Consider the following 23,544-nt stretch of genomic DNA (forward strand, 5'->3'; position numbering starts at 1 on the left):
AGCAAATGCAATATTTATTTATTTATTTTAATACTATACAGATCAAGTTAACACACATACAGAAACATTGGAGAAATCAAGGGTGAAAAATTTTACAAGATCTGAGGGTCAGCTGTACAAGCTGATTATGATGGCAAGCAACCTGCCTGCACGATGAAAATATGAATAACTAAATTTCTGGCTGTTGATAGCTCTCTGGGTATAGTCTACACGGTTTGCTCTTTGTTATCATATGAAAGTAGTTCACAATCTTTCTGCTCGAGCTGTTTTATGTGATGTCACAGTGAGGGAAATGACGTCAGTAAATTAAACAATGGTACGCGGCACGTTACATGTGGCTACGTACCTACCTTGCTTTACGGGTTGGGCGCGCGAGAATATTGTTGTGATTCATTACCAAACAAGTGCAAAGGCTTGAGAATTGTGAAACGGAAGCGCACTAAATCTTAGTAGGTGATGACAGTCCTGTGGCTTCTTGAACTTTACACGAACATCGCACTGGAGACAGTAACACTTCACATTCTGTGTGGCGAGTTTGACAAGTGCTAGCTACTGTAGTAAAAAATTGTGGTTCTACTGTTGTTTCAAGTAAGTGCCTCGTATTGCGTTTGTGTGTGGCCTCGACCTCGCCTAGTAACTTGTGGTTTACATCGTTGGGTCGGGTGGTGCTGATTGCTAGGTATTAACGCTGTAGTGTTGCTTGATTGCGTGTGTATTATTTGCACGTTCGTTTCTGTACTGAAAATCAAGTTGTGTTTGAATTGCAAGCCTTGCACGTCACTTGGTCGTGGACGTACGTCACACAGAGTGTGTGTAGACCTTGAACTACGTGCTATCGTGTTGTGACTGGCCAGATTCAGTTTGTACAGCTTGTGGCACTGAGTCAAACAAGTAATCAATGACAAACTTTAGTGCATGTTAATGGAAATGGAATGTTGGCAAAATTTATAATTAAATTTACGTCCCTATTTCCTTGTTTATTATGCCGATACTGCTCCACTAGTGTAAGTAGATGGCATTATGCATATGCTGGAATGAATCAAGAAATTGCCGGATATCAAGAACTAATAGAACATCTTAGCATAGAGTAGAGTGTGGTGGATGGGAGTGCCAACTTGGGCCGGTTCTTCTTTCTTTTAAAAAAAAAAGAACTAATAGTCTAATTGATATCAAGAATGTAAATCTCAGCTGAATAGCTACATGGCAAGGTGCCGGTGTACTGCATGCCTCAAAGCCCCCAGGCAATCGATATGCTCTACAACTTATTTGATTGCCCCATTTGTTTCTTTAATTCTATATATAGTAAACATGTTATATTCCCTGTAAACCCGAGTGCCCTCGGCACAGTGCTTATAATGATGTATTGTGTGACAACCAATCTTCCCAGCATTCTCTAATTCATATTTATCAAGGTAGTATAAATCACTGTGGCACTTTTTAATTCAACTCTATGAACACTTTAACTTGCTAAATAGCATGCATTTTGCACGTTCACCAGTTGTTTGTTATTTTGTCAATGGTAGTATCACTACTCAATAGGTGTTCAATACATAAAAGCCACACAAGGCTAATTCGGTTTTGATAATTCCGACACTTTCTTGTGTACATTGTATGGCAATTACAAATACTTTTACATGTGGTTGCTAGGATTACTATAATCTTTAGCAATTGACATTGTGGGAAACACAATGTTGTCATAAGATTTCCTGTGATGTCAGTCTGTGTGTGTGTCTGATAACCACATTATCCATTATGACAAGATGATGATGATGATCAAATGGTTTAGATTATTAACCCCAGACCATGCTGAATACTGACAATGACCTGTAATTTGTATTCCAATTAACCATTGTCTAGTCTGAGAGATGTTTACCATTCTATGATCCCCAAGCCAGAAAGATTGTAGGCTTTTGAAAAAATAAATGGGTTTTCTTAGAAGGAGCTAAATTCTTGAATGTGTAATGTTTATGATGTAAATATTTGCTATATATATATATATAATTATATAATCTGTTTCTGTGTGATACAGTGAGAGTCTAGCAGTATAAAGCTATGATGAGTATTCTCAATGGAAGTATAGAAGACATGGAGGAAGGTATATTGGATGAGACTGTATTGAGCTCTCCTGAGCCAATACCAATTGAAGACATGCCTGAAGAATATGTCCCACGACCTCCTAGCCGACCTCGTCCTTCATCAGCAACTTCGTTGATCTTAATAAAACGGGGAATTACCCTTGAGCCATTAATAATCAATGGTAAAGATCACACACATAAAAAGTCACCGAAAACTCCTGGAATTTTGAAGAGACCGGGACAAAATCACATCACTTCTCATTCAAAACATTACGTCTCATTCAATAATAGCAATTTCAAGGGATCCACAGAAACTGTTGACAGTATGCCTTTTTATAGGAAAGGCAGTATAACTGCAGCACTTCGATCACCGATGGTATATTTGCATTCATCATTTGGTCGATTTAACAGACCATCAGAAGGCAGCTGGAGAACGAGAGACAGTAATACACAAGTTGTTGACAGCAGTAATTTCATCTCATTTCACAATGTCACTTACACCTGCATTGAGCAATCTGTGATACGTAAATCACCACCTAAATTAATCCTGAACAATGTCAGGTCAGTGAGATATTTTACCTGTTAGCTACTATTAATTTATCAGTATACTGTGTTCATGGGTTTATCAGTATGTACTTTTGCTTAGTAACTTGAATATCCATACTTGGAAATATTACCTGCTTACTGTATTCACTGTTCATCATATTGAATAGTATAGTTTGTAACCACTATTTCAGAAATTTTATAAGTCACTGATGGATAGAAATGTGATATAAGGTACATACCACATGTACCATTTGATCACATACCCATCATTCTTTAACGAGGGATCCTGCCATCTGCTATGACCTACTGTAGTGTTATGTAATACATCATCCACATACAACACTCTTGCACATTCACACTATACATACACGGACATGCATACATACACACGTAAGTTTTTCACATGTAATTTGTGTTTTAGTGGTATCATGAAAGCTGGATTAAATGCTATCATGGGTCCATCAGGCAGTGGAAAAACCAGGCAGGTGACATTAGATAATATGGTTAGTTATCCATGCTGTTCTTTCTATCCAGTCTACTAGATGTTATGGCTGGTCGAACGGACAGGAAAAATGTGTCTGGATATGTTCTGATCAATGGAGACCGTCAGCCTGAAAACTTTCAGTTCACATCTGGTTATGTTGTACAGGTTTGTCAATTAATGTATTTAATAAAGGTGTGTATGTCACAAGTGGGATTCCCTATATATAAACTAGTTATGATACCTATGTGTGTATGTGTACATGTCCATCACTATAGTGACTTTAAAGCACACCTTAATATTATTGTATTACTCTTTTAGGAGGACAGGTTGTGTGGAGCTCTATCAATTCGTGAGAATGTTCACTTGTCAGCTGCTCTGAGGTTGCCTAAGGACATTGATGCTTATGAACGTGGAAACAGAGTTGATGACTTACTGGATGATCTAGGGCTTAGTGCTGTTGCTGACCATTTGGTGTGTGTATGTGTGTGCGTACGTGTGTAGTGGGTCAGTGCTTGCATGCATATTTGTGATAGGGTCAGGGAAAACTGGTCTTATTGCCCAAGACGGTAGGTTTTTGATTTTTCACCATAAATACTAAGTGGTCTGGGGCCTTGGTGGAGTTCTGGCCAACCAAGGAATGGTTGTATGTGGCTGTGCAGCTCTGTGGTATTGGATAAATACCTGTTCTGACAATTTACTTTTGGTCTTGAATGACCCATAACTTGGCGTAGTTCATCCTAATCAACCTTTTGTTTTCCCTTCCACCCCCGCCCACCACAAGCTTGCCTAATACAGTCAACCTCGAATAAAAAGCCATCTAAAATGGCAGAAAACTCAACTGTTGGCTCCTTATGCAGTGGATTCTCTGGAAGATAAAGAATTGATATAAAACATGTGAAAAATTGGTACACATAATTTCAAACATTGGCAAGCTACAATACTTAAAACCGGCATTTCTCGATACTTGTAAATAGACCGATTACATTTGGATGTGCATATGTGTGTGTGTGTCTGTCTGTTTGTCTGTCTGTCTCACAATCCCATTCCAACACACAGGTTGGTACAGAATACATACGTGGGATATCTGGTGGAGAGAGAAAGAGGACAAGTATCGCAATGGAGCTAATAGTGTCTCCTGGTATACTGTTCCTTGATGAACCAACAAGTGGATTAGATGCTGCTACTGCTTTTTCAGTCATCCGAATACTACGAGAGTAAGCAATCATGGCATGCTGTGCACATTTCACACAATGTGAGCAATATATTTTTATTATAAAGGAAGGTGCTAAATAGACTACAATGCACGAAACTATTATTAGTGTGTTGAGTTGTGGTGTACTTTTATGTAGTTTGAGTCGAGATGGTCGTGTTATCATAATGTCAATTCATCAACCACGTTACTCCATCTTAAAACTTTGTGATAATTTGACACTGTTATCCAAAGGAGCTATTATATACCATGGTTCTCAAAAAGAAGCATTACCATACTTCTCCACAAATTTAGGTATGCATGTATGTACGTATGTACATATATAACCACTTAAATCCTTATTAGGTTTTCGGAAAAATCTCCATGACAACCCAGCTGATTTTTTTCTTGACAAGATAACTGCTGTAGAACAAGGATTAAATGTTCCAAGACAATACAAGGCCTCTGATGGTACGCACTGTATTATGTATGTGTGTACACATCATGTGGTGATGTAATGTGATTGCCAGTATCATTGCCCGGTCATCTATAGGCATTTCAATATCAGGACTGGGCCCTCTTGATTGTTAACTTGACATTGGCATTGCCCACCATTGGCTCCAAACCTAAGGTACCTGTATTGCTCCATATAAAATCTGACTAAGTAACTGGCAAAATTTAGGGGAAATTAAAAATATTGCAAGTGTTTGTTCTTAAACCAAAAGTTGTCAGACTGATTTGAAAGTTCCCTCGCTTTCCAAAGCTAATTTAAATTATAGTCAACTCATATGTACATGTCTGTCCAAGCACATTATGCGTACATACCAGAAAACGTAGTTTAATATATTGGCTAGTTTAATTCTATGCTAAATCAGTACAATGCATCTGTAGTCATTATTCCAGATCACTAATGCAGTAATCAAGATTGTTCACAAATGATAATATTTAGTATGTAATTATCACATGCTAAATATGCATGATAATTGCATATTTGTCACATTTTTTATTTCAATTGTATACTTGTGTTAGTAATATTATTTGGATTATTATAGCAAGCACTAGAATCTAATTGGTACACATGAGCATCCCAAAATTTTTGCAAGCAATGATAACTTCGTGAGGATGTAAGCTTGCAATTGCTTGAGGTTACATGTATGAAAGAAGCAAAATGTCTTGTTTGTGGCACAACTGCTGATGTCTGCATTTTGTTTTGTAATATAGTGGGTGCATGTGTATGACATAATGAGGTGGAGCTGCATATTGACCCACAGGTAGAATATTATAAACAGGTTAATGAATGATCAAATGGGATGTCCCAGTAGAGATCCTGCACTACATGAAATAGAACCCATGATGTGTTAATGATACAGTACACATTGCTTATACAATGAACTAGCATATGCAACGGACTAGCAAGCACACAGACACATGTCTTTCTCCTACTTGCTGCCCAATACAGATCACACAACCTTCCAATAGCAGACAACACTAACTGTGTTTCCATCACTGCCCCAGTGTACATTTGGTTTACTAGTAATAGTCATGGTATAGCCACACAGAAACTAGATAACTCCGGCAGCACCTTGTACCCCTGAAATTATGACAAAGCCCACCAAGCTGTGTCTGTTATAGGTACAAATTATGTCCTTGATACCAGGTCCCCATTATACAGCTGGGTAGACTGGAGCAATGTGAGTAGTAAAGTTTCTTGCTCAAGACAAGAAACAGCAACTGCAGATCAGTGAGCCCCCCTCTGTTTTTCAGCATAATTATTACTCATCATTGTTTGCACCACTCAGTCTGTGTGGCCAAATCCTTGTGAGCACAGGAGACACCCACTCACCTAGCCAAGGGATGCTGGGTAACCTAACTACAGGCCAGATGAATGAATGTACTCCCAAGGAGGGTAGATGGATGGGCCACTGACAATAGCAGGGACCTGTGTCTCTTCTTCCATCTTAGATGCAATAAGTACATGGTGTTAACCCCTTTGTTGGTTTGCAAGGCCAACTCAAGGGCACTGCCTGGTCTCCACCACACGGTCAGGGCCAGGGCTGCTACCATTAGCCACACCATCAAAGTGGTACGTTACCAGGCCCACCATGAGGAGGTTGGTAGCACGGGCCCACACACACACACACACACACACACACACACACACACACACACACACACACACACACACACACACACACACACACACACACACACACACGCACACGTACACTTGTAAAGTTGGTAACATACTTCTGTAATATCCTATCGGCAATCAAGCATTTAAGAAATTTATACACATTATCAATGTAACTGAATCAACAGATACCTTAAAACAGCCAATTTCATTATTATAAACCTGTCCTATTATGTGATTATTAGAAAATTTGTACACTGTCAATACAATTACAAGAAAACGAAGGTGTGGCATATATTGAAATTAACAACATGATGGTACTTCTCATGACAATCCACTGTTCCTTCAAATTTAGCAGACAATGAAGTATAAGAGTCAATACGTAGAAGTACAGTTATACTGCTGCTATACGTTCGTATAAGTTTATGCAGATATCTGCATATACAATAGTATTATAATGGATAGGTGGTATTATTACAGGTGTATAATTACAGCTTTTTTTTTTCACTGTTGATGTCTTGACATGTAATATAAAGCATTAGGAAGATCCCCATCTACAAAGACAAGCCCATTTCAACCAGTAGTACACATTTTCTATGAACATAAGGCCTTGTCAACTTGATTAGTTGTGTCACGGGCCCAACCAACCCACTTTTTCATAGATTGAAAAATTTAAGTAATAAGCTATTAGCTCTGAGCATAAGCCCGTATTCTTTCAGTGCTAACATTTTCACTATGGCTGCAAACGAGCTGTTATATCATCCAGACCACACCCCTTATTTGTATTTTTCACTCCTTTTGTCCTGATTTCTTATTTTTATGCCAACCCACCAACCCTGAGATTTTCGCCCGTGAAACAACTAATCAAGCTGAAGTGGCCTGCAGCTCATTGTTGACTCAGGAAATCGACTCCAGGCTTGATAAGCACACCCCCCATCCCCCAGTAATATATTGTGAGCCTTTTAACAACAAACTATATGTACAACACCTGTTAACTTCTCGTCCCTTGTTTAGGTGGAAGACACAGGGGTAACCCACTAGCTAAGGAGTGGATGGATAGTGGACACAATAGTAGATTGAATGCTGAGCTTAGACCAATTCTAGCTAAGGCTGAAAATCAAGAAGAGGAATACTCGTCTAAATATGCCAGTACATTTTTTACAGAAGTACATAAAATATGTTGTTATACAACTCTAATACATTTTTTCTAAATTTCAGATCTACCACTTATCAATTCGTGCATTAAAAAATCTATATAGAAATCCTGAGGCTGGAATTCTTGTGGTAAGTGTGATTTACATTTTACAACTGAAAGTGTATAATGTTTCAACATTCACAGCTTCTTCAAAATATCATGCTAGGCTTCCTGACTGGAATAATCTTCTTACGGGTAAAAAACAGTGGGGATAACGTATTTATTGACAGGTGTGTAAGGGACTGAGATATTCCATGTATTTCATATTAATAATGTGTTATATTAGCTAACAATCTTGGTGTGTATTTGATGAATGTATATAATTGTTTTGTGCAGGTCTGGGGCACTTTTCTTCTCCATTGTATGTAATCTATTTTCTACTATCGCTGGGTTGGAGTTATTTATCAAAGAACGATTACTATTTTTGTAAGGATATGTACTTATGTAAAGGTCTAACAATATGTTACGCACACACACACGCACACACTATGCACTACAGACAAACAGACAGATGCACTCTCTATATACACTGTTACAACACACACAAAGAACACATTAATTTCACATTGTCCTTGTATAAACATGGAAGCCTTGTCAGAACAGAAATTTGAGTAATCATTTATGAATAGGGATTCCCATTAAGGAATGTGTCATGTAGAAACATTGTCAAACATGTAGCTATCACATCTGTTACTTGTTGTCATCTCTCCTAGACATGAACATGCCAGCGGCTACTATCGTGTATCAACTTACTTCATTTCTAAACTGTTCATGGATTTGATACCACTAAGAATTATACCCATCCCCGTCTACTGTGTTATAGCTTACTGGATGGTCGGTACGTGGAGTATTTTAGTTAGCATTAACACACATGCTTATTACAAATTGAAGTATAAAGGTATTGTGAATTAAACTCTAATGTGTTTTAAATTCGCTAAGTCGTATTATGTAACAATGTAATTCAGCTCTCCAGTGGTAATTCAATAAGAGATCATTAAATCTTTTGAAATTTAACACCAAGCATTTTAAGTGATGTAACACAAGTAGGATTACTTGACATTCTGCACATTCTTGGTTAATCGGTTTAATTTATTTATCACAGGATTTAGAGAAGAGGCCGGTAGTTTCTTCTTCTACATGATGATAATGATTGTACTAAACTTTTCTGGTGCCTGCCTTGTGTTTAGTGTTGGAGCATTATCTGGTAACCTTACTGTCGCCCAAACTATCACTGCTATTATTTTTACAATTACAATGGTAAGTACAGAAATATGATAAATGTGGAACCTGTATGTCCAATAAACTAGTCATTTTTAGGCCAAAATTGTGGCCTTATTAGGCAGGTGGTTGTAAAATTAAGACAGGTGGATTGCTTGGGTAAATTTATGACCTTAAACTGGATGGTTTATAAAGATTGTAATTGTGAGAGGGTGATTACATTTAAAATGTCACGTACGTGAAACCATGAGTTATACAAGGGTGTCAAGAAAACAAGAATTCCAAATGAGATCTTACACAATTTGTTTTAAGGAAGCAATAATAATTTTCATAATTTAATCACTGTTAATGTTGCCATGGTTACATAGCATATGCATGGTAGCATAGGATGTCAGTACTGGGTTGTTATTGTAGTGACTGTAACCATAAAATCCCATAATGTGAATAGCTTGACCTTCAAACAAAATTCCTCAATCCCATTTTCTCAGGTTAGTGTATTCATCTTTAAATGAAAGCCATGTAAAAGTTAGAAGCCATTTTGTAGCTTACATACTTCTACAGATGTTTTCTGGTTTGTTCAGCGATCTTTGTTCTTATCTCAGGTCTATGGCGGCTACTTCATCAGTCTGGAGAATATTGGAAAATGGATGTCATGGCTACAGTGGCTTAGTATCTTTAAATATTCTTTCACAGTGAGTCCTTCTACAGTTTGTATAGAGAAACAATAGGTGGTTACTTGTTTGTGTATTTCTCGACAGGCTCTAGCAGAAAATGAATTCAAGGAACGATGCTTTGGGAGCATTCATGATCATATCAACACCATGTTACATTACGATGATAACACTACAAGATGGTAAGTAATAAGGTGTGGTGTGTGTTCTATTAGAGTATATTTAACCTTTACAATTATTGTGCATCGTATCATTTTATTCATCTAGTAATCCTATATTATCTGGAGATGAATATCTACGTGAGCTCGGTCTACTCAAGTATGGCATTGAACACAATGTTTTGGGACTATTAGGCATTGCGATGGTTATGTTAATATTAGCCTACATTGGGCTACGCTTTGTAAATAGATAATGATTGTCAATTATTCAAACCAACTTTCATGTTTAATTTTTATACTATGAACAGTTTACAATTGTAACATATTTTATTTTTTATATACTGCCAAGTCATGGCCCTGGATACAGTATCCAGACATCATTTCAATTTATTTATAAATATAGTATTTGGTTTCTAAACTGGTTTGATTGTACAGTGTCTGTAAATATGTCTGTATGTACATGGTAAAAATAAATACAAATGATGATGGTAACCATGCCGACTACTCACAGACTTAAATGATTATCTTTTTCCTCTGGGTACAAGCTATAATAAAAGTCTAACTCGTCTGCAAAGGAGTAATACAGGGCTTCCTTTTGTTGACTGGTTAATTCAGAAAAATAATTTGGCACCAATTCTGAAGTGTTGTATTTCTTGTGAGAGATGTAAGATCGATTGTCATAATACGAGGAATTGAGCTGAAAAGTACTTAAAAGGGTATCAGCATCTTTGGGTAAAAGTTTGAAGTTGCCATAAAAGTTATAGTTGATGGCGCAGGGATGACACAAGTAGATGGCCGGCTGAAAATGCTCGTTCACTTTCTTGAGGTTTTCCATTGTGAGATACTGAACAAATTCCGAGAATGTTGGATACATTGGTCCCTTCTTGCCACCTTTCAACCAAGCATTATATTCTGCTGGCTTGAATGCTTTCAGAATCCTTGCCTTATATCCCTCTTCAAACTTTTCACCGATCAATGAAGTATTTACAGTCCTGGCTATTTTATTTCTGTATGCTGACACTACTCTTTCCATCGGGTTCCTTACAAAAACATACTTGAAATATTCAACCAAACGTTTTTTCCTTTCAATTACAGATAAATCTGATAACTTTTTGGTTTTCTTCAGCACTGACTCTGGAAGTCGCTTAGTCGTAAATTGTATAATTCCATTTAGTAGCAGAAAGGTGTATTTCCATTTAGAGCATCCCACTTTAGGCACATAACAAAAAATTATTTTTTTGCTATCGTCATACAAGAGATGTTGGTACTCATGAAGGTCATCTGAAATGAAGCGCTCCAAACCATGTTTCAAACAATACTGGCTTATCTGTCTCCTTTGCCACTACGGAAAATACAAGTATAATTTTTATAACACAGAAAATACACATTATTTCATACAGTCTAGTGAAGCATTATGTATGGCCGGTGGAAGCTATAAATGGCAGATCAGGCCTAAGACTAATTCTGGGAGAGTTTTCAGTAAGGTATTTTTCCTCTAATCAAAACAATATGATGAGTGTTCAACTAGAGTATATTTAGGATTATCTGACTGTTCTATTACAGTGTATCAATAGTAACCATCCACTACTGTAAGGCAGGACCCTACAATTTCTTGAGATCAGAATTTAACACTTAACATTGCCCATACACATAGTGTCACCTTTTCAAGTGTTAGCATAATTAAGGTCCGATAGAGCTATGCTAGATCTCTAAAAAGTTACCCTTAAAAAAAAAACAGCTACAAGGGAAATAGTGAGCACATATCACATTATAATGTACTAAAACTAGTAACTATGAAGTAAGGAAGGAAGTACAGATTTAAATTGGTTGCTACACTTCAAAGCTGTTTAATGTTCCACATGACCTGCCGAACGAAAACCCGACTTGTTTGCATTTTCCTCAAACTTCATTTTATGGCTTTTTTGCTGTCTACAGGAAAAATAAATGGGCTGTTATAGTTTCAGCCTTATATGGTAAGAGCTTTTGGAGTTATAGCAACAGACAACAAGAAGAGCAAAACAATTGATTTGTACAGTGCCTATATGGAAAAAAAATACAAGCACTTGTTTAATCAATCGTAAGTTTCGAGTGCAACAGACTACGGAGTTAGGACTTGTGTCATTCTATCCCCATGATCTGGGGCATTCAACAAGGTATAGTTTTGGCCTAAATATACCCATGCTATCAAACAAGAGGGCTATTCAAGTTTAGTAATTCATAACATTTGCTTCATGGTAAAGAAACGAAACAAAGATATTCTTACTCTCCAAAAAGAGGCGAATCCTTTGGTATATTAGATATTTCAATTCATGTCTTCCTTCACTGTTTACTGAAGCGACTAAAACGTAAATTATTTATGTAACATTTCCTATACCAATGTATTTCAATGGCATTATCTAAAAAATTATGCAAACAAGTCAGGTTTTCGCTCAGCAGGTCACTTGTAGTGGCTGCATTAATATATGACACCAGTAGCTGGTGCATGCAGTTTTCAAAATAAAGTGGACAGCGAAAACGTATATGCAGCCATCTCAGTTATGGTTCGCATATTTTTTTTTCAGAATTTGTTGATCTCAGCATCATCCAAAGTATATAATAAATCTACAATATCTAAGGAATAGGTTACCAATGTTTCAGCCTAATAGTATAGTCACCGTCTATATATATAATTTTACCTTTCCTCTCTTTACAATGTCTGGGTCAAGACTGAGCAGATAATTAGGAGATGGAGTATTTTCTTTAGTATCTGTAAAAACAACATGTATGTAACAGCTACAACATGTATGTAACAGCTACAACATGTATGTAACAGCTACATGACGCATGCACACTACACACACTAGCTGCTAGCACCGAGATTTACCCTAAAGTTCATAGTTAGGATTATATTAGTGTTCTTATCCGTAGGATACATTTTGGCATTTTGTCAAACAACTACAGGCAAGAACGCAGGCTAGATGTAAACCCATCACAAGTTCAGAACCTCTCAAGAGGTCTCTTAGTGATTTAAAGACCACAAAATCTCCCAAAGATCAAGGATTTTACGCATACCATTTTCTAAGTGTGGACAGTAAGTTTCAATTTGTGAGACACAGACAGTTGGTATGTATGTATGTAAAACATTGCTTGACTCAATGACACCACAAACACACACTAGCTTGCACACAATGAAATAATATTAACCACTAATTGAACAACAATAAATCACGTATATTAAATTGACTAAGTGCCAGATTTGGTATGATTTCATCTGAACAGCTGCAACACATCTCACAAGGAGAAATCAAGTACTTTGCTGTGATACAGTGTTCACATACCGTACACATACAAATTTTCAAGGGATCTAATTTTTGTGGATTTCGTGGTTGATTAGCTGTCCACGAAATTTTCATCCTCAAAACTAAGATCAGCGGTAACTTGACTGAAAAACAAGTGATCCATGAAAATTAAATTTGATAATACACAAAATTCCATACCTCAAAAATTTGTGCATATATGGTAGACATCTGCACAATCAAAAAGTGTAATCCACTTACTGTGCCAAATTAAATAAGAAACTCAGATTTTCTATGTTACATAGGAATCGTCTTTATGGATATACACACACGTGTCCTAGTCTAAACACACAAACACAAGGGGTAGTCACTACCGACGGTCAACTGTGACCAGGATCAAAACTGTATCAAGCAATCAACAGCTAAATCAAACAATCAAGCTTCTAAAAGAAGTGATTAAGTGCCCTAGAAGACTGACTAACATACAGCAGAAAACTTTAGTCCTTTCTTACCGAAGTTATTTCGTAAAACCGCAGAAAAAACACAGGAAATGATATTTTATGGCTTGTGTGATCTTTGCACAATACATGAGGACCCCACCCATTAATTAACACAGAACGCTATATACCGTATGAAAGCCCTCTCTCCCTTCTACCCAAACATCTAAAAACTTTACAGGAAAACACATAACTCACACGCTTTGAAGTGAAGAAAGGCACGTTGTTATTCTTCACCATAGCAGCGAAAGATGGGCGCTGCCATCTTGTTATAACCCTGGGTTGCATCATACTGTATATTTTTAGGATCCTTATCACGTGAGGAATATTTTTATTCTTAGTAGATCACACCATGATGCTCAGAGCGAAAGTTATCGAAATTTAAACAGGTAAAATTGTTTTTGATGTGTTTTTGTGTGTTTATAAGTGTTGATAGTTCCCCATACTTGTTCTTATCACCTCGCGTTAAACTATATTAGAAACGCCTGGGCCTACTCAACAAATTGGTGCTTATTTCAACTTCGTAGCCCTTAGGATGAAGGAGTTATGGGCCCATTTATAAAGGGCACCCGTAACACATGTTTTTTGGCAATATATTAGCCATTCGGTAATAAAGGGTTAGCAAAATCTGATTGGTGAAAAAAAACACACAAAAAAACACGTGAATTTCCAGTGAAATACTTGCGTATTTTTAAAAAATTGCGTAAATTTTTTGAACACCTCTTTCTTAGTGATGAAAGGGACTAACAATAAAACCCTGGATATCATCGTATTCGCCTGCTCAAGAGGAGTTTGACAATCTTTGTTTCATTGCAGTAGACCCAAAGATACAGAAGTTATGAGTGTTTGTTTATGTCACGTCGAAGCGATCGATTTTTCTTCACGAATTCTGCCTTTTTATGCAGTGAAGAAGGGTGAGTAAAGGAAAAACCTACCCAGTAATTGATTCCCCTGTTCATGGTGAACACTATGGTGAAAATTGTAGCTCTGTACCTCGATTTGTTGGTAAATTACAACCGTTTTTGTAGGTACCTGTAATTTATTTTCCCTATACTAGCTGTACAAATCAATTTTTCTGTTGTTGCTACTTTGTATGTCTGTAACTCCTAAAGCTATTGACATATGAGGCTGGTACTTTGCCAGATGGTACACTTGCTAAGTAGATTATAAATGTTTACTAAACAGGAATTTGAAAAATGCAAGATTGTGTCGGGTTTTCACAGATCCAGTCACATAGTCTAATACATTTTGGGAGTGTTTAAAAATCCGTATTTTTAGCAGCATTGCTCAACCTCGAAATATTTAACCCCTGAAATATTTAGGCTATACGGTAGATAATGATGGCTGGAAACATAAGTTTGGTGAATTAAAGGACAGTTTTATACCACCTTAGTGTTTTCTAATATACAGTAATAGGTAAAGTGAAGTCTTTTATAATAGACCGTCAAGCAATCAAGGCCCCTTTCAGGTGAAATCAAGCAATCAAGCTAAGTCTTTGTCCATCAAATATCTTGATATTAGTCGCAGATGATTCTACAGGACTATTGGAAGTGACTACCCCTTGTAAATATATACATACATACAGTAGTTACATACACGAGGTGCACACGTGCACGCACGCACACAGTGGAGTTTAATTAGTAAATCAAAAGTATACCTAAACACTTGCAAATACTCACGTTCTTCTGTTGACTGTACCTCATCCCAATCAACCGCCAATCTACTTCTCCTTGCCGCTATAGGTAGATCGGGGAGTAGCGGGTCAGCGTCATCTTCAACTGTACTGCCGTGCAGCGTCAAAAAGTAGACATACATTAATAACAAAATCGCTAGGGTAAGTACCACTTTGGACAACGTCTTAGATATACGAAGTACAATAACATACAGCCTCTCCATTGCCATTGTGTGATTTATGATGGTCACGTGAGTGCAAACTCTAATTAAGCACCATTCCTAGTTGTTTGGAGTTCGCGGAGGTGGCAGAGAGCCCTGCAGAGATTGAGATTGACTTGAGTTGCCTATTCACTGAAAGTTCAAGATGGCTAATGAGATGGCTGTTCTACAAAGTGACGTACTGGAAGAAAGGGGAGAAGAGAGGTAAACGTGTTAAGTAGTAAGGTAAGTGAGGGGGTTTCCGGACAGTTGCGTATTCCGGACACTTTATTACTTTTTTTATTACTAACACTTTACAGCGTCCAGCACTGAAGGTCTGACAGCAACATGTGCTGCAGCCTTAGGATTACCTAACCTAATTTCTAGTCTCGCGTGCCAGACGGTTTGTGTGGGGGCGGCAAATAAACCGTCTGGTCACTGTTGCACACTTTCCGAGAACTCACTGGAATGCAATTTGATTACATCACGGCATTGTTTTGTGCCAAGGATGATGCAATAATCGTTCCAATCACCTCTTTGAGTAGTCTGGCGCCGCCCGCCCCTTCGCAAAAAGTAAGGGTCTGGTGAAATACAAATACCTAATCATTTCAAAAGGAATTCAATTAGACAGCGCACGTAATGCTTGTTACGTCAGATGATTGCACTTCAATTCGAACAAAAGCATTGTGTTGCCAAGGCGATTTCTGTGTAAACGTCATTGGCATGCACCAATTCGCTAGCGCCGAATCTGGGCGCTAGAAATGATTTAGTATCTGTATTTCACCAGACCCTTACTTTATGCGAAGGGGCGGGCAGCGCCAGACTACTCTTTGAGCAGACTAAGACAATAATTGTACTGGTAATGTCCTGGTGATGTATTCGAAACATTGCTGAACGTCTTCCTCGACAATTCTGTCGTTTCACAAATCCGTAGTGAACCACGATCGTTCTTATACGAACGCTTTTAAGAGCCCTGTACTAGGGAAACAAAGATCCTAAGCCCATGGCGTTGTTAAACTTTCGAAAAAGTGATCTGTAGCCGAGATTCAGTTCTTTATTACTCTAAGAATTTGAATTATTAGTGGTTGTTTCGTCACAGAGTGCGCGAAGCGATCTGCCAACATTCCGGCAGTGGTCCCGGAATGTGTGCAACAGTGACCAGACGGTTTATTTACTGCCCCCACACAAACCGTCTGGCACGCGAGACTACCTAATTTCAAGGACTTAGACTTATTGACTTGATTAGCACATTTGTCGAATCACGTTTTGTGGTTGTCGAGGTTGGTGGCATCAGCATTTATATTTTGGCAGGTGGTCAGGTTGTTTCATCACGTGATCCCCTCTCAGCGCGGGTCGGTGACAGGCGCGTAGCTGCTTTTCGAGCCTTTGTTGTAATCTGTATGACTCGATGTTGGATTTTTGGCCCCTGCGGCTAGCTTGGGCCTATCTGGTCGAGAGTTCCATAGCCCATGCTGTAGAGACGGGTCTGACCTTTCACCTTATTCCTTGTCTATTAGGAGTAAGGGAGTATGTGGTGGAATTTGTAGAACAGGGTTGGGAGTGGGCGGGGAACTTTTACGCACGACAAGTTAAAGTTCAATCACGCGAGCCAGCAGATGGCGCATTCTGCATCACGTGCGTGATTGGTTGGAGGCGTGCGTGATTCTTTGTGTGCTAACCACGGTTAAGCTATTAACCTTCATCATAGTGACTGACTTAATGACTGAAAAGGTGCAACAGAAAAGGGGCCAAAGAAAGGGAAAAAAATCCCTCCAGCCCCAGGATTCGAACTGCAGGTCACCCAATGTCTAGTCGGGGCCACTTCGTTCATAATCCGCTACTGAAGGATGGAATGGAAACCAATCAGGCTATGGTTTGAGTACCTAAGTATCCCACTTGTGTGCTATAAAATACCAAAGTTTTATCTCGATAGCTTCAAGGATTTGTGAGATTCGTCACGATTTGCTTGCGCATGTAGAATATTTTTGTGTAAAAACTTTCTATACGCATGTTAACAGTAGATTGAGGGCATCATTCGTAATTCTAAGCGACCATATTCACCACAAATTGTCAATCACACTATGTAGTGAACGGATATATTGTTTAGAGATAGTATAACTGGATTCCAAGCCCATTACCTGCGTTGTGTCGACTTGAATGTGCAATCAACGCAACCAGTATCCTGGAGAAACCTGCAGTAAGGATCCGCTGGGCCACATTGCTAAAGTATGCTGTTTCTGTGTTCAGGTAAGGGCTTGTACAGATGTCCAGGCAGTAGATCAAACGTTGCATCTTTAAAGCGTCGCAAGACAACTGCAAGGTCCGGAGCAGCGTCAACGCAATTCTGCTGCTAAAAATATCGCTGCCATAAACAAAGTAACCAACCAAACAGAATGCTATCAGTCTCTCCTGGGCTACGGCACTCAGTGGAGTGCAGCAATTCCCATAGCAATGCCAGGTACGCCTACTTTTACTGGTGTCCAGAAACCCCAGTCACATAAATTTTTAGCATTTTCTCAAAATGCACGTTTAGACCGTTATTTCTCCTAGTACCCTACACTTTACCACTCACAAATTATGCCACTGATAGCCTATTTCATTGGCTACAATTCGGCACCAAGCATGTTAGAATCCGTTCTTCTCTCGAGGAAAAATAAACAATTTTCTAATACATGTACAAACTTTGTCCGGAAACGCCTACCTTATATTAGTCTACTCGACTACTACTGTACCAGACTACTGAATATGCTGAATGAGGCCTCAGAAAACCATGCCTATCCCTAGAGAAGCAAATTACTCGGAGGAAAAGGTCCAGCCTCACCGTGATCCCTTAAAAGGTCTTAGTCTATAAACAGAAACTAAGCAGTTTCATCATACTGTCGAGTAAAACACGTGGGTATGTTGGTACTGTGGTAGATGTCAGCGACATAATTATTGCCTGGTAAGGTTACTAAGTGTGCCTAATTCCGAACAGTTCCTAACTCTGTACACTTCAATTCATAACTCCCAAAACTAGCTACCGTATTTATTTGAAATTTTAGGTGATAACTGCTTCATGTATAATGACACTATGATCCTAAAATCAGTTATAAAGGCCTGAGTACTAGTTTCATCCAAACTGAAGTGATTATTTATTGCCATGTATGACAAAGTTAGGCCAACATATAAGATTCCTTGTTTCTCGTCGTAGTGAGGGCAGGCTAAAAATTTATTATTTTGGTGAGCCTTCAAAAGACAATATATACACAGTACGCTAGCCAACTTGTATCAAGCAACAGGCTAAATTTTCATACATGTCACAGACAACAACAAAGTACTTTCCAAGAAATGTAACAGTAATTTTTGTATACCTCCCAGTAAATAAATATTGGTTTTGATTGCTGCAGTAAGATAACCGTTATATTAGAGTTGCTGACTGCTCTATCTTGATCTTTAGCACAAAAATTATTTTATTTATAAATTTATTACAGTAATAATAATTACTAATGCGGTAGGCAAAGTGGCATGCGGGTGGGTGACGGGAAACAAGCAATTAATATACGTTGAAAAATTATTCTGTTGTTCTCACTCAAACACTTCTCTGGCTGATTTTTAAACAGTACAGTACTACTGCACCAAGTTTTGTTTACTTACTATCAGATAAATACTTGCTGTGGACAATTTTGTAAGAGCCAGTCTCATTGGAGCTGCATGAATACTGCAGAAATACATTTGATCTGAAATACCCATCACAAAATATTATCTATGACTCTCAAAATCGAGTGTGAAGTAGGTAGTAGATACAAGTTTAATGTAGCATTGTTGAAAATTCTTCTGAAGTGCGGTTTCAGAAACAAGTGTCCAGAGTTGGGAGCATGCGTGAAATGTACACATAGTTGAATTTTGAAGCATAGCTCCTAGATGTTTGCAGGACTGATGCACCATAAGATAGGCTTTATCATTTTATGGTTAAGGTAATTTGCTTGCATGGCGGAGCACCGAAAACAAAAACTGTCCGGAGTAAAAAAAGCAGTTTTTAGATTTAAAAGGGGGTCCTAGAAGTCATTTTAAACTATATGTGACCAGATTTTACAGAACCGATCCAAATCGCACATCAGGCAAAATCAAACTAACACCACCAGTGGATAGCTACACTATCGTACTACAAGTTTTGACCCTCAGCACTACTCAAACTACACGAGGCTGGTTTTTACACACGTCTTTTCTGGGTGGTGTGGAGTGCTCAAATGGCGGTTTCAGGCCTTGTGAGGGACCTGGCTTGGCAAGAGTCAGTGGTTTACTGGTGGACAGCCTTATAATGTTGGCCAGACGTGTTCTCTGCTGATTTTGCTACATATCAGCCACTAAGGAGCCAGCACAGCCCTGTAATCTGGTGTCTGGACTCCAATCGTAGTCTGCCTCCATTTTGAGGTCTAACTTTTGCCCTCCCCGCCACCCCCCAGCCTCCACCCCTTTGTGAGCACTCGTGATACTACTTCGCTCGTCCAACTGCTCAGAGTTTCTATCTTATTTGGCGGGAAACTGTACAAGCAGCTACAAGTACTGGAAGTGGCTTGAAAGGTAACAGATTGATGCATCTTTTGTGTAAATTTCATACGCGTGCTTGCCATCCTTGGAGAGTTATGCTGGCTTCAATTCTTTAAAACCGTTTATCTCGGAACTTCTAATGTGCGATTTGGATCGTTTTTCCAAAATCCAGTCACATATACTGTTGATCCAGAGGAGACACAACACTGATTAAGCACTATCAAAAAGAATTACATATTTTGACTTTTAAACTGATGCTTAATCTGGCTTTACAGGATAACAGTGCTATTCACAGTATTCGGACTTCCATTGTTGCTGTTTGATCTCCATTTCGTGTGGTAAGGTCATCACGTGATGACAGTCTCCAATCGCTTTGTATATTAATATCAAATCACTGTTCACCACACCATTACATCATGCATGAGAACAGCTTTTGATTGGCACCTAGTTTTGATATGAAGTTGCTTTTTAATTGCTCTATACAAATTCTATGGCTCACATGAGTGTGTCCTACCTTCCATGCTATTAGCTCTCTCAGTGAAGCCAATCATGTCAAATATATATATATATTAAAGTTGAATTTTGTATAAAAGAGCATCATTCCAAGGAAATAAATCTGGTTGCTATGCCAACCAGGAGCCTGGTAAAGTTATTATATTTCCTGTGAGTGACTGTTAAGCACTGCATAACATGTATGAAACATTTTTTGATTATGTAACTTTTGTGCAGCCAACCTCTCACATATGCAGTGAGGCTTACATCACAGTGTGTGTGAGAGAGAGAGACAGATAGACACACACACACACACACACACACACACACACACACACACACACACACACACACACACACACACACACACACACACACACACACACACACACACACACACGCACGCACGCGCACACACAAAGTATGCACATAAGTAACAGTATTTATAGTACATTAGTGAACAATTTGTTCTTTTGTTTGTCTCGTAGTGGACTGTATTGTAGATGCAAGTTTTTTTGGAATTCTTCCGTGGTAATCCTGATTTCCCAGAAGTGAATCGATTACGTGTGCTGTGTCCCTCAAGTGTATTACAATTTCCTGGCACAGTATATTTCAGATGATAGCGACTTCCAGTGTCCGGATTACAACCTGGAAACCTGAACACGCACACCACCATATCAATAAAACCTCTGCACAGATTTGACTGGGGTAGTTGTCAGATATTATCAAATGGTATGGTAGTACTGTTTCAGTAGGGATCCCCTTGAAACTTTTGCATGCCGCAAAAATTTCTGCCTTTAAAAATCATCCTAGAGACATTTTACGCCACGAAAATCACCTTTACGGAATAGTACTAGTTCATATAATACAGCATTAAATATAACAAAACACTTGCGGGTGGAATTTTTTTTTAAATTGCCAAAACTCAAATTTTAGTCTGCCTCACTGCCTGACCACAGTCACAAGGCTAGAGGCCAAATGAAACAGCGTACGGCCACCATTTTACGCCACAATAACAAACTCACCAGTGAGATGTACCTTTTGGGGTTCCGATGAGTGTAGGCCCTCTGCGCCTTGTCTTTTCTTTTATCTTCAATCAGGCTGCTTGTCTTCTTCATCCAACGAATCCATATTGAGGCGTTAATTTTCTATCATCGCTTTCTTTCAGCAGCATATTTAGACGCCACAGAGTTACTTCAGAGCTGCATTTTAGAAGCGCTTCAGTCCCAGCACTACTATAGATATACTAGCTTAGGGGTAACTAGATATCTGCCAGCAACTCTGCGATTGGGATCCGTTCACGATAGGTTTGCGACCCCGCCCATCACATAGAGATCGGACTGATAGCGACTGGGGTAGATTTGACTGGGGTAGCGACTGGACAGATTTGACTGGGGTAGTTGTCAGATATTATCAAATGGTATGGTAGTACTGTTTCAGTAGGGATCCCCTTGAAACTTTTGCATGCCGCAAAAATTTCTGCCTTTAAAAATCATCCTAGAGACATTTTACGCCACGAAAATCACCTTTACGGAATAGTACTAGTTCATATAATACAGCATTAAATATCGTGAACGGATATGATGAACGGATCCCTCTATCGTGAACGGATCCAACTCTGCGATTGGGATCCGTTCACGATAGGTTTGCGACCCCGCCCATCACATAGAGATCGGACTGATAGCGATAGTACAGACCACATGCACCTCTTAACAGTCTAGCTATTTACTTATCAGTAAACAGGATCATCTCACCCCAGCCCTTATTGGTCAAGCTAGCTAGCTGCACACCTCTTGGCTGACTTTAGATATACTCTAATACAACAGTCATGTAAGATATTCTAATAGAACATTCACAAGTTACATTGTAGCTAGATGTGCTATAACAAAAATTAATCAAACTAGTATTTTTAAAAATGAAGTAGGGATCTATGCAATAAAAAATAGTGAAACAAGAGATGAATGATGGTAGCTATTAGAGCATAGCTCGGTGGGAAAGTCCCTACTTTGGCATATAACACAATTATTTTGTTCAGTGCCAAAGTAGTGACTTTCTCATCAAGCTGTGCTGCAATAGCATGATGCATCATTCACCTCTTGTTTCACTACTAATTTTTATTGCATAGATCCCTACTTCATTTTTAAATTAACAATTTTTTAATTTAGTATTTCACCGAACACTTCTCACCAACAAGTTCAAACATAAGACTGCTGTAATCCAAGAAAATTCACTATCACAAGTTTTTTTATCGTTAGCTGTGTTGACAAAACTATAATTTATTTCCAGTAATGAAATACATGTATGTTTTTCTTGCATGTAGTAACTGATTTCTTTCCTACAGAAGGAAGCCAGCTGAATCAAAGACCTTCAAGCTGGTCACATGGAATATTTATGGACTGGATCCTAATAAGTGCTATGAACGAACAATAGCAGTGTGTGAAAAGGTTCGAGAGATCAAACCAGATGTGTTGTTCTTTCAAGAAGTTATTCCTATGACTTGGGACACACTGACAAGTTACCTTACAGAATATCAACATTTCTGTAAATCCAACCAACTCCGATATTTTCACACTATTTCGATCCACAAAGATAGTCTGCAGTTAGTAGGAAATGCAGCTGTAACAGATTTTCCTGGTACTAGAATGCTTCGCCATTTGCTCCACTGTCAAGTAAAGTTTAATGGATTACTGATCCACTTATTCACGTCTCATCTTGAGAGCATGCCTGAAGATGCACCAGAAAGAAAGCGACAACTGCAACAGGCTTTTAGCCAAATGGCTTCCTTGCGTGATAAAGGAGAGATAAGCATATTTGGTGGTGATCTGAATATTTCTTCTAATCAAGAGGTGACAGATGTTGGTGTTCCTGATAAAATAGTTGATTTGTGGGAGGCTTGTGGCTCACCTAAGAGGCATAAATACACCTGGAATGTTGGTAACAGTGATAATCCACAACCTTTGCTTAGGCTTGATCGATTGTATCTTTGCCCTGCAGATGATCAGAAAATTAAACCACAAAAATTTTACCTCATTGGAACAGAGAAGATCGTCAATATTGGGAGGTATCCTAGCGACCACTTTGGGATATACACTGAGTTTATGTGTCAACCAGGAAAATAAACATTTTTTAAAAACAATATTTAAATGTTAGTGCAGAATTTATAATTTTTCCAACTATTAAAAAAAAAAAACATTACAAATAGTTCCTAAGCTAT

General features: G+C 38.4%; 3 protein-coding genes across 4 annotated transcripts; 2 read left to right on the top strand and 1 right to left on the bottom strand.

The window, feature by feature from the left end:
* Positions 1 to 358: 358 nt before the first annotated feature.
* LOC136255490 (broad substrate specificity ATP-binding cassette transporter ABCG2-like) lies at positions 359 to 10,159 on the top strand. Its single transcript, XM_066048277.1, has 17 exons — positions 359 to 588; positions 2,030 to 2,636; positions 3,043 to 3,102; positions 3,156 to 3,270; positions 3,424 to 3,576; positions 4,162 to 4,319; positions 4,455 to 4,609; positions 4,661 to 4,765; positions 7,440 to 7,591; positions 7,644 to 7,709; positions 7,765 to 7,850; positions 7,957 to 8,046; positions 8,334 to 8,458; positions 8,723 to 8,877; positions 9,441 to 9,530; positions 9,597 to 9,691; positions 9,777 to 10,159. Exons 2-17 carry the CDS (start codon positions 2,053 to 2,055, stop codon positions 9,919 to 9,921), a joined length of 2,334 nt encoding a protein of 777 aa, XP_065904349.1. The 5' UTR covers positions 359 to 588; positions 2,030 to 2,052; the 3' UTR covers positions 9,922 to 10,159.
* LOC136255491 (carbohydrate sulfotransferase 11-like) lies at positions 10,090 to 15,386 on the bottom strand. The gene is made up of 3 exons (XM_066048278.1): positions 15,119 to 15,386; positions 12,343 to 12,413; positions 10,090 to 11,009 (listed from the first exon to the last, which is right to left on the bottom strand). The coding sequence occupies exons 1-3, from the start codon at positions 15,339 to 15,341 to the stop codon at positions 10,173 to 10,175; spliced, it is 1,131 nt and encodes a 376-aa protein (XP_065904350.1). The 5' UTR covers positions 15,342 to 15,386; the 3' UTR covers positions 10,090 to 10,172.
* LOC136255492 (tyrosyl-DNA phosphodiesterase 2-like) lies at positions 15,341 to 23,544 on the top strand. Of its 2 annotated transcripts, none has more exons than XM_066048280.1 (2): positions 15,341 to 15,536; positions 22,675 to 23,544. In XM_066048280.1, the coding sequence occupies exons 1-2, from the start codon at positions 15,478 to 15,480 to the stop codon at positions 23,447 to 23,449; spliced, it is 834 nt and encodes a 277-aa protein (XP_065904352.1). In that variant the 5' UTR covers positions 15,341 to 15,477; the 3' UTR covers positions 23,450 to 23,544. The 2 variants fall into 2 exon arrangements, with proteins under 2 accessions (XP_065904352.1, XP_065904351.1); XM_066048279.1 differs by having other exon boundaries at positions 15,342 to 15,536; positions 22,672 to 23,542.

This window comes from Dysidea avara, chromosome 5 (assembly GCF_963678975.1).
Source record: "Dysidea avara chromosome 5, odDysAvar1.4, whole genome shotgun sequence".
NCBI classification, from domain to species: domain Eukaryota; kingdom Metazoa; phylum Porifera; class Demospongiae; order Dictyoceratida; family Dysideidae; genus Dysidea; species Dysidea avara.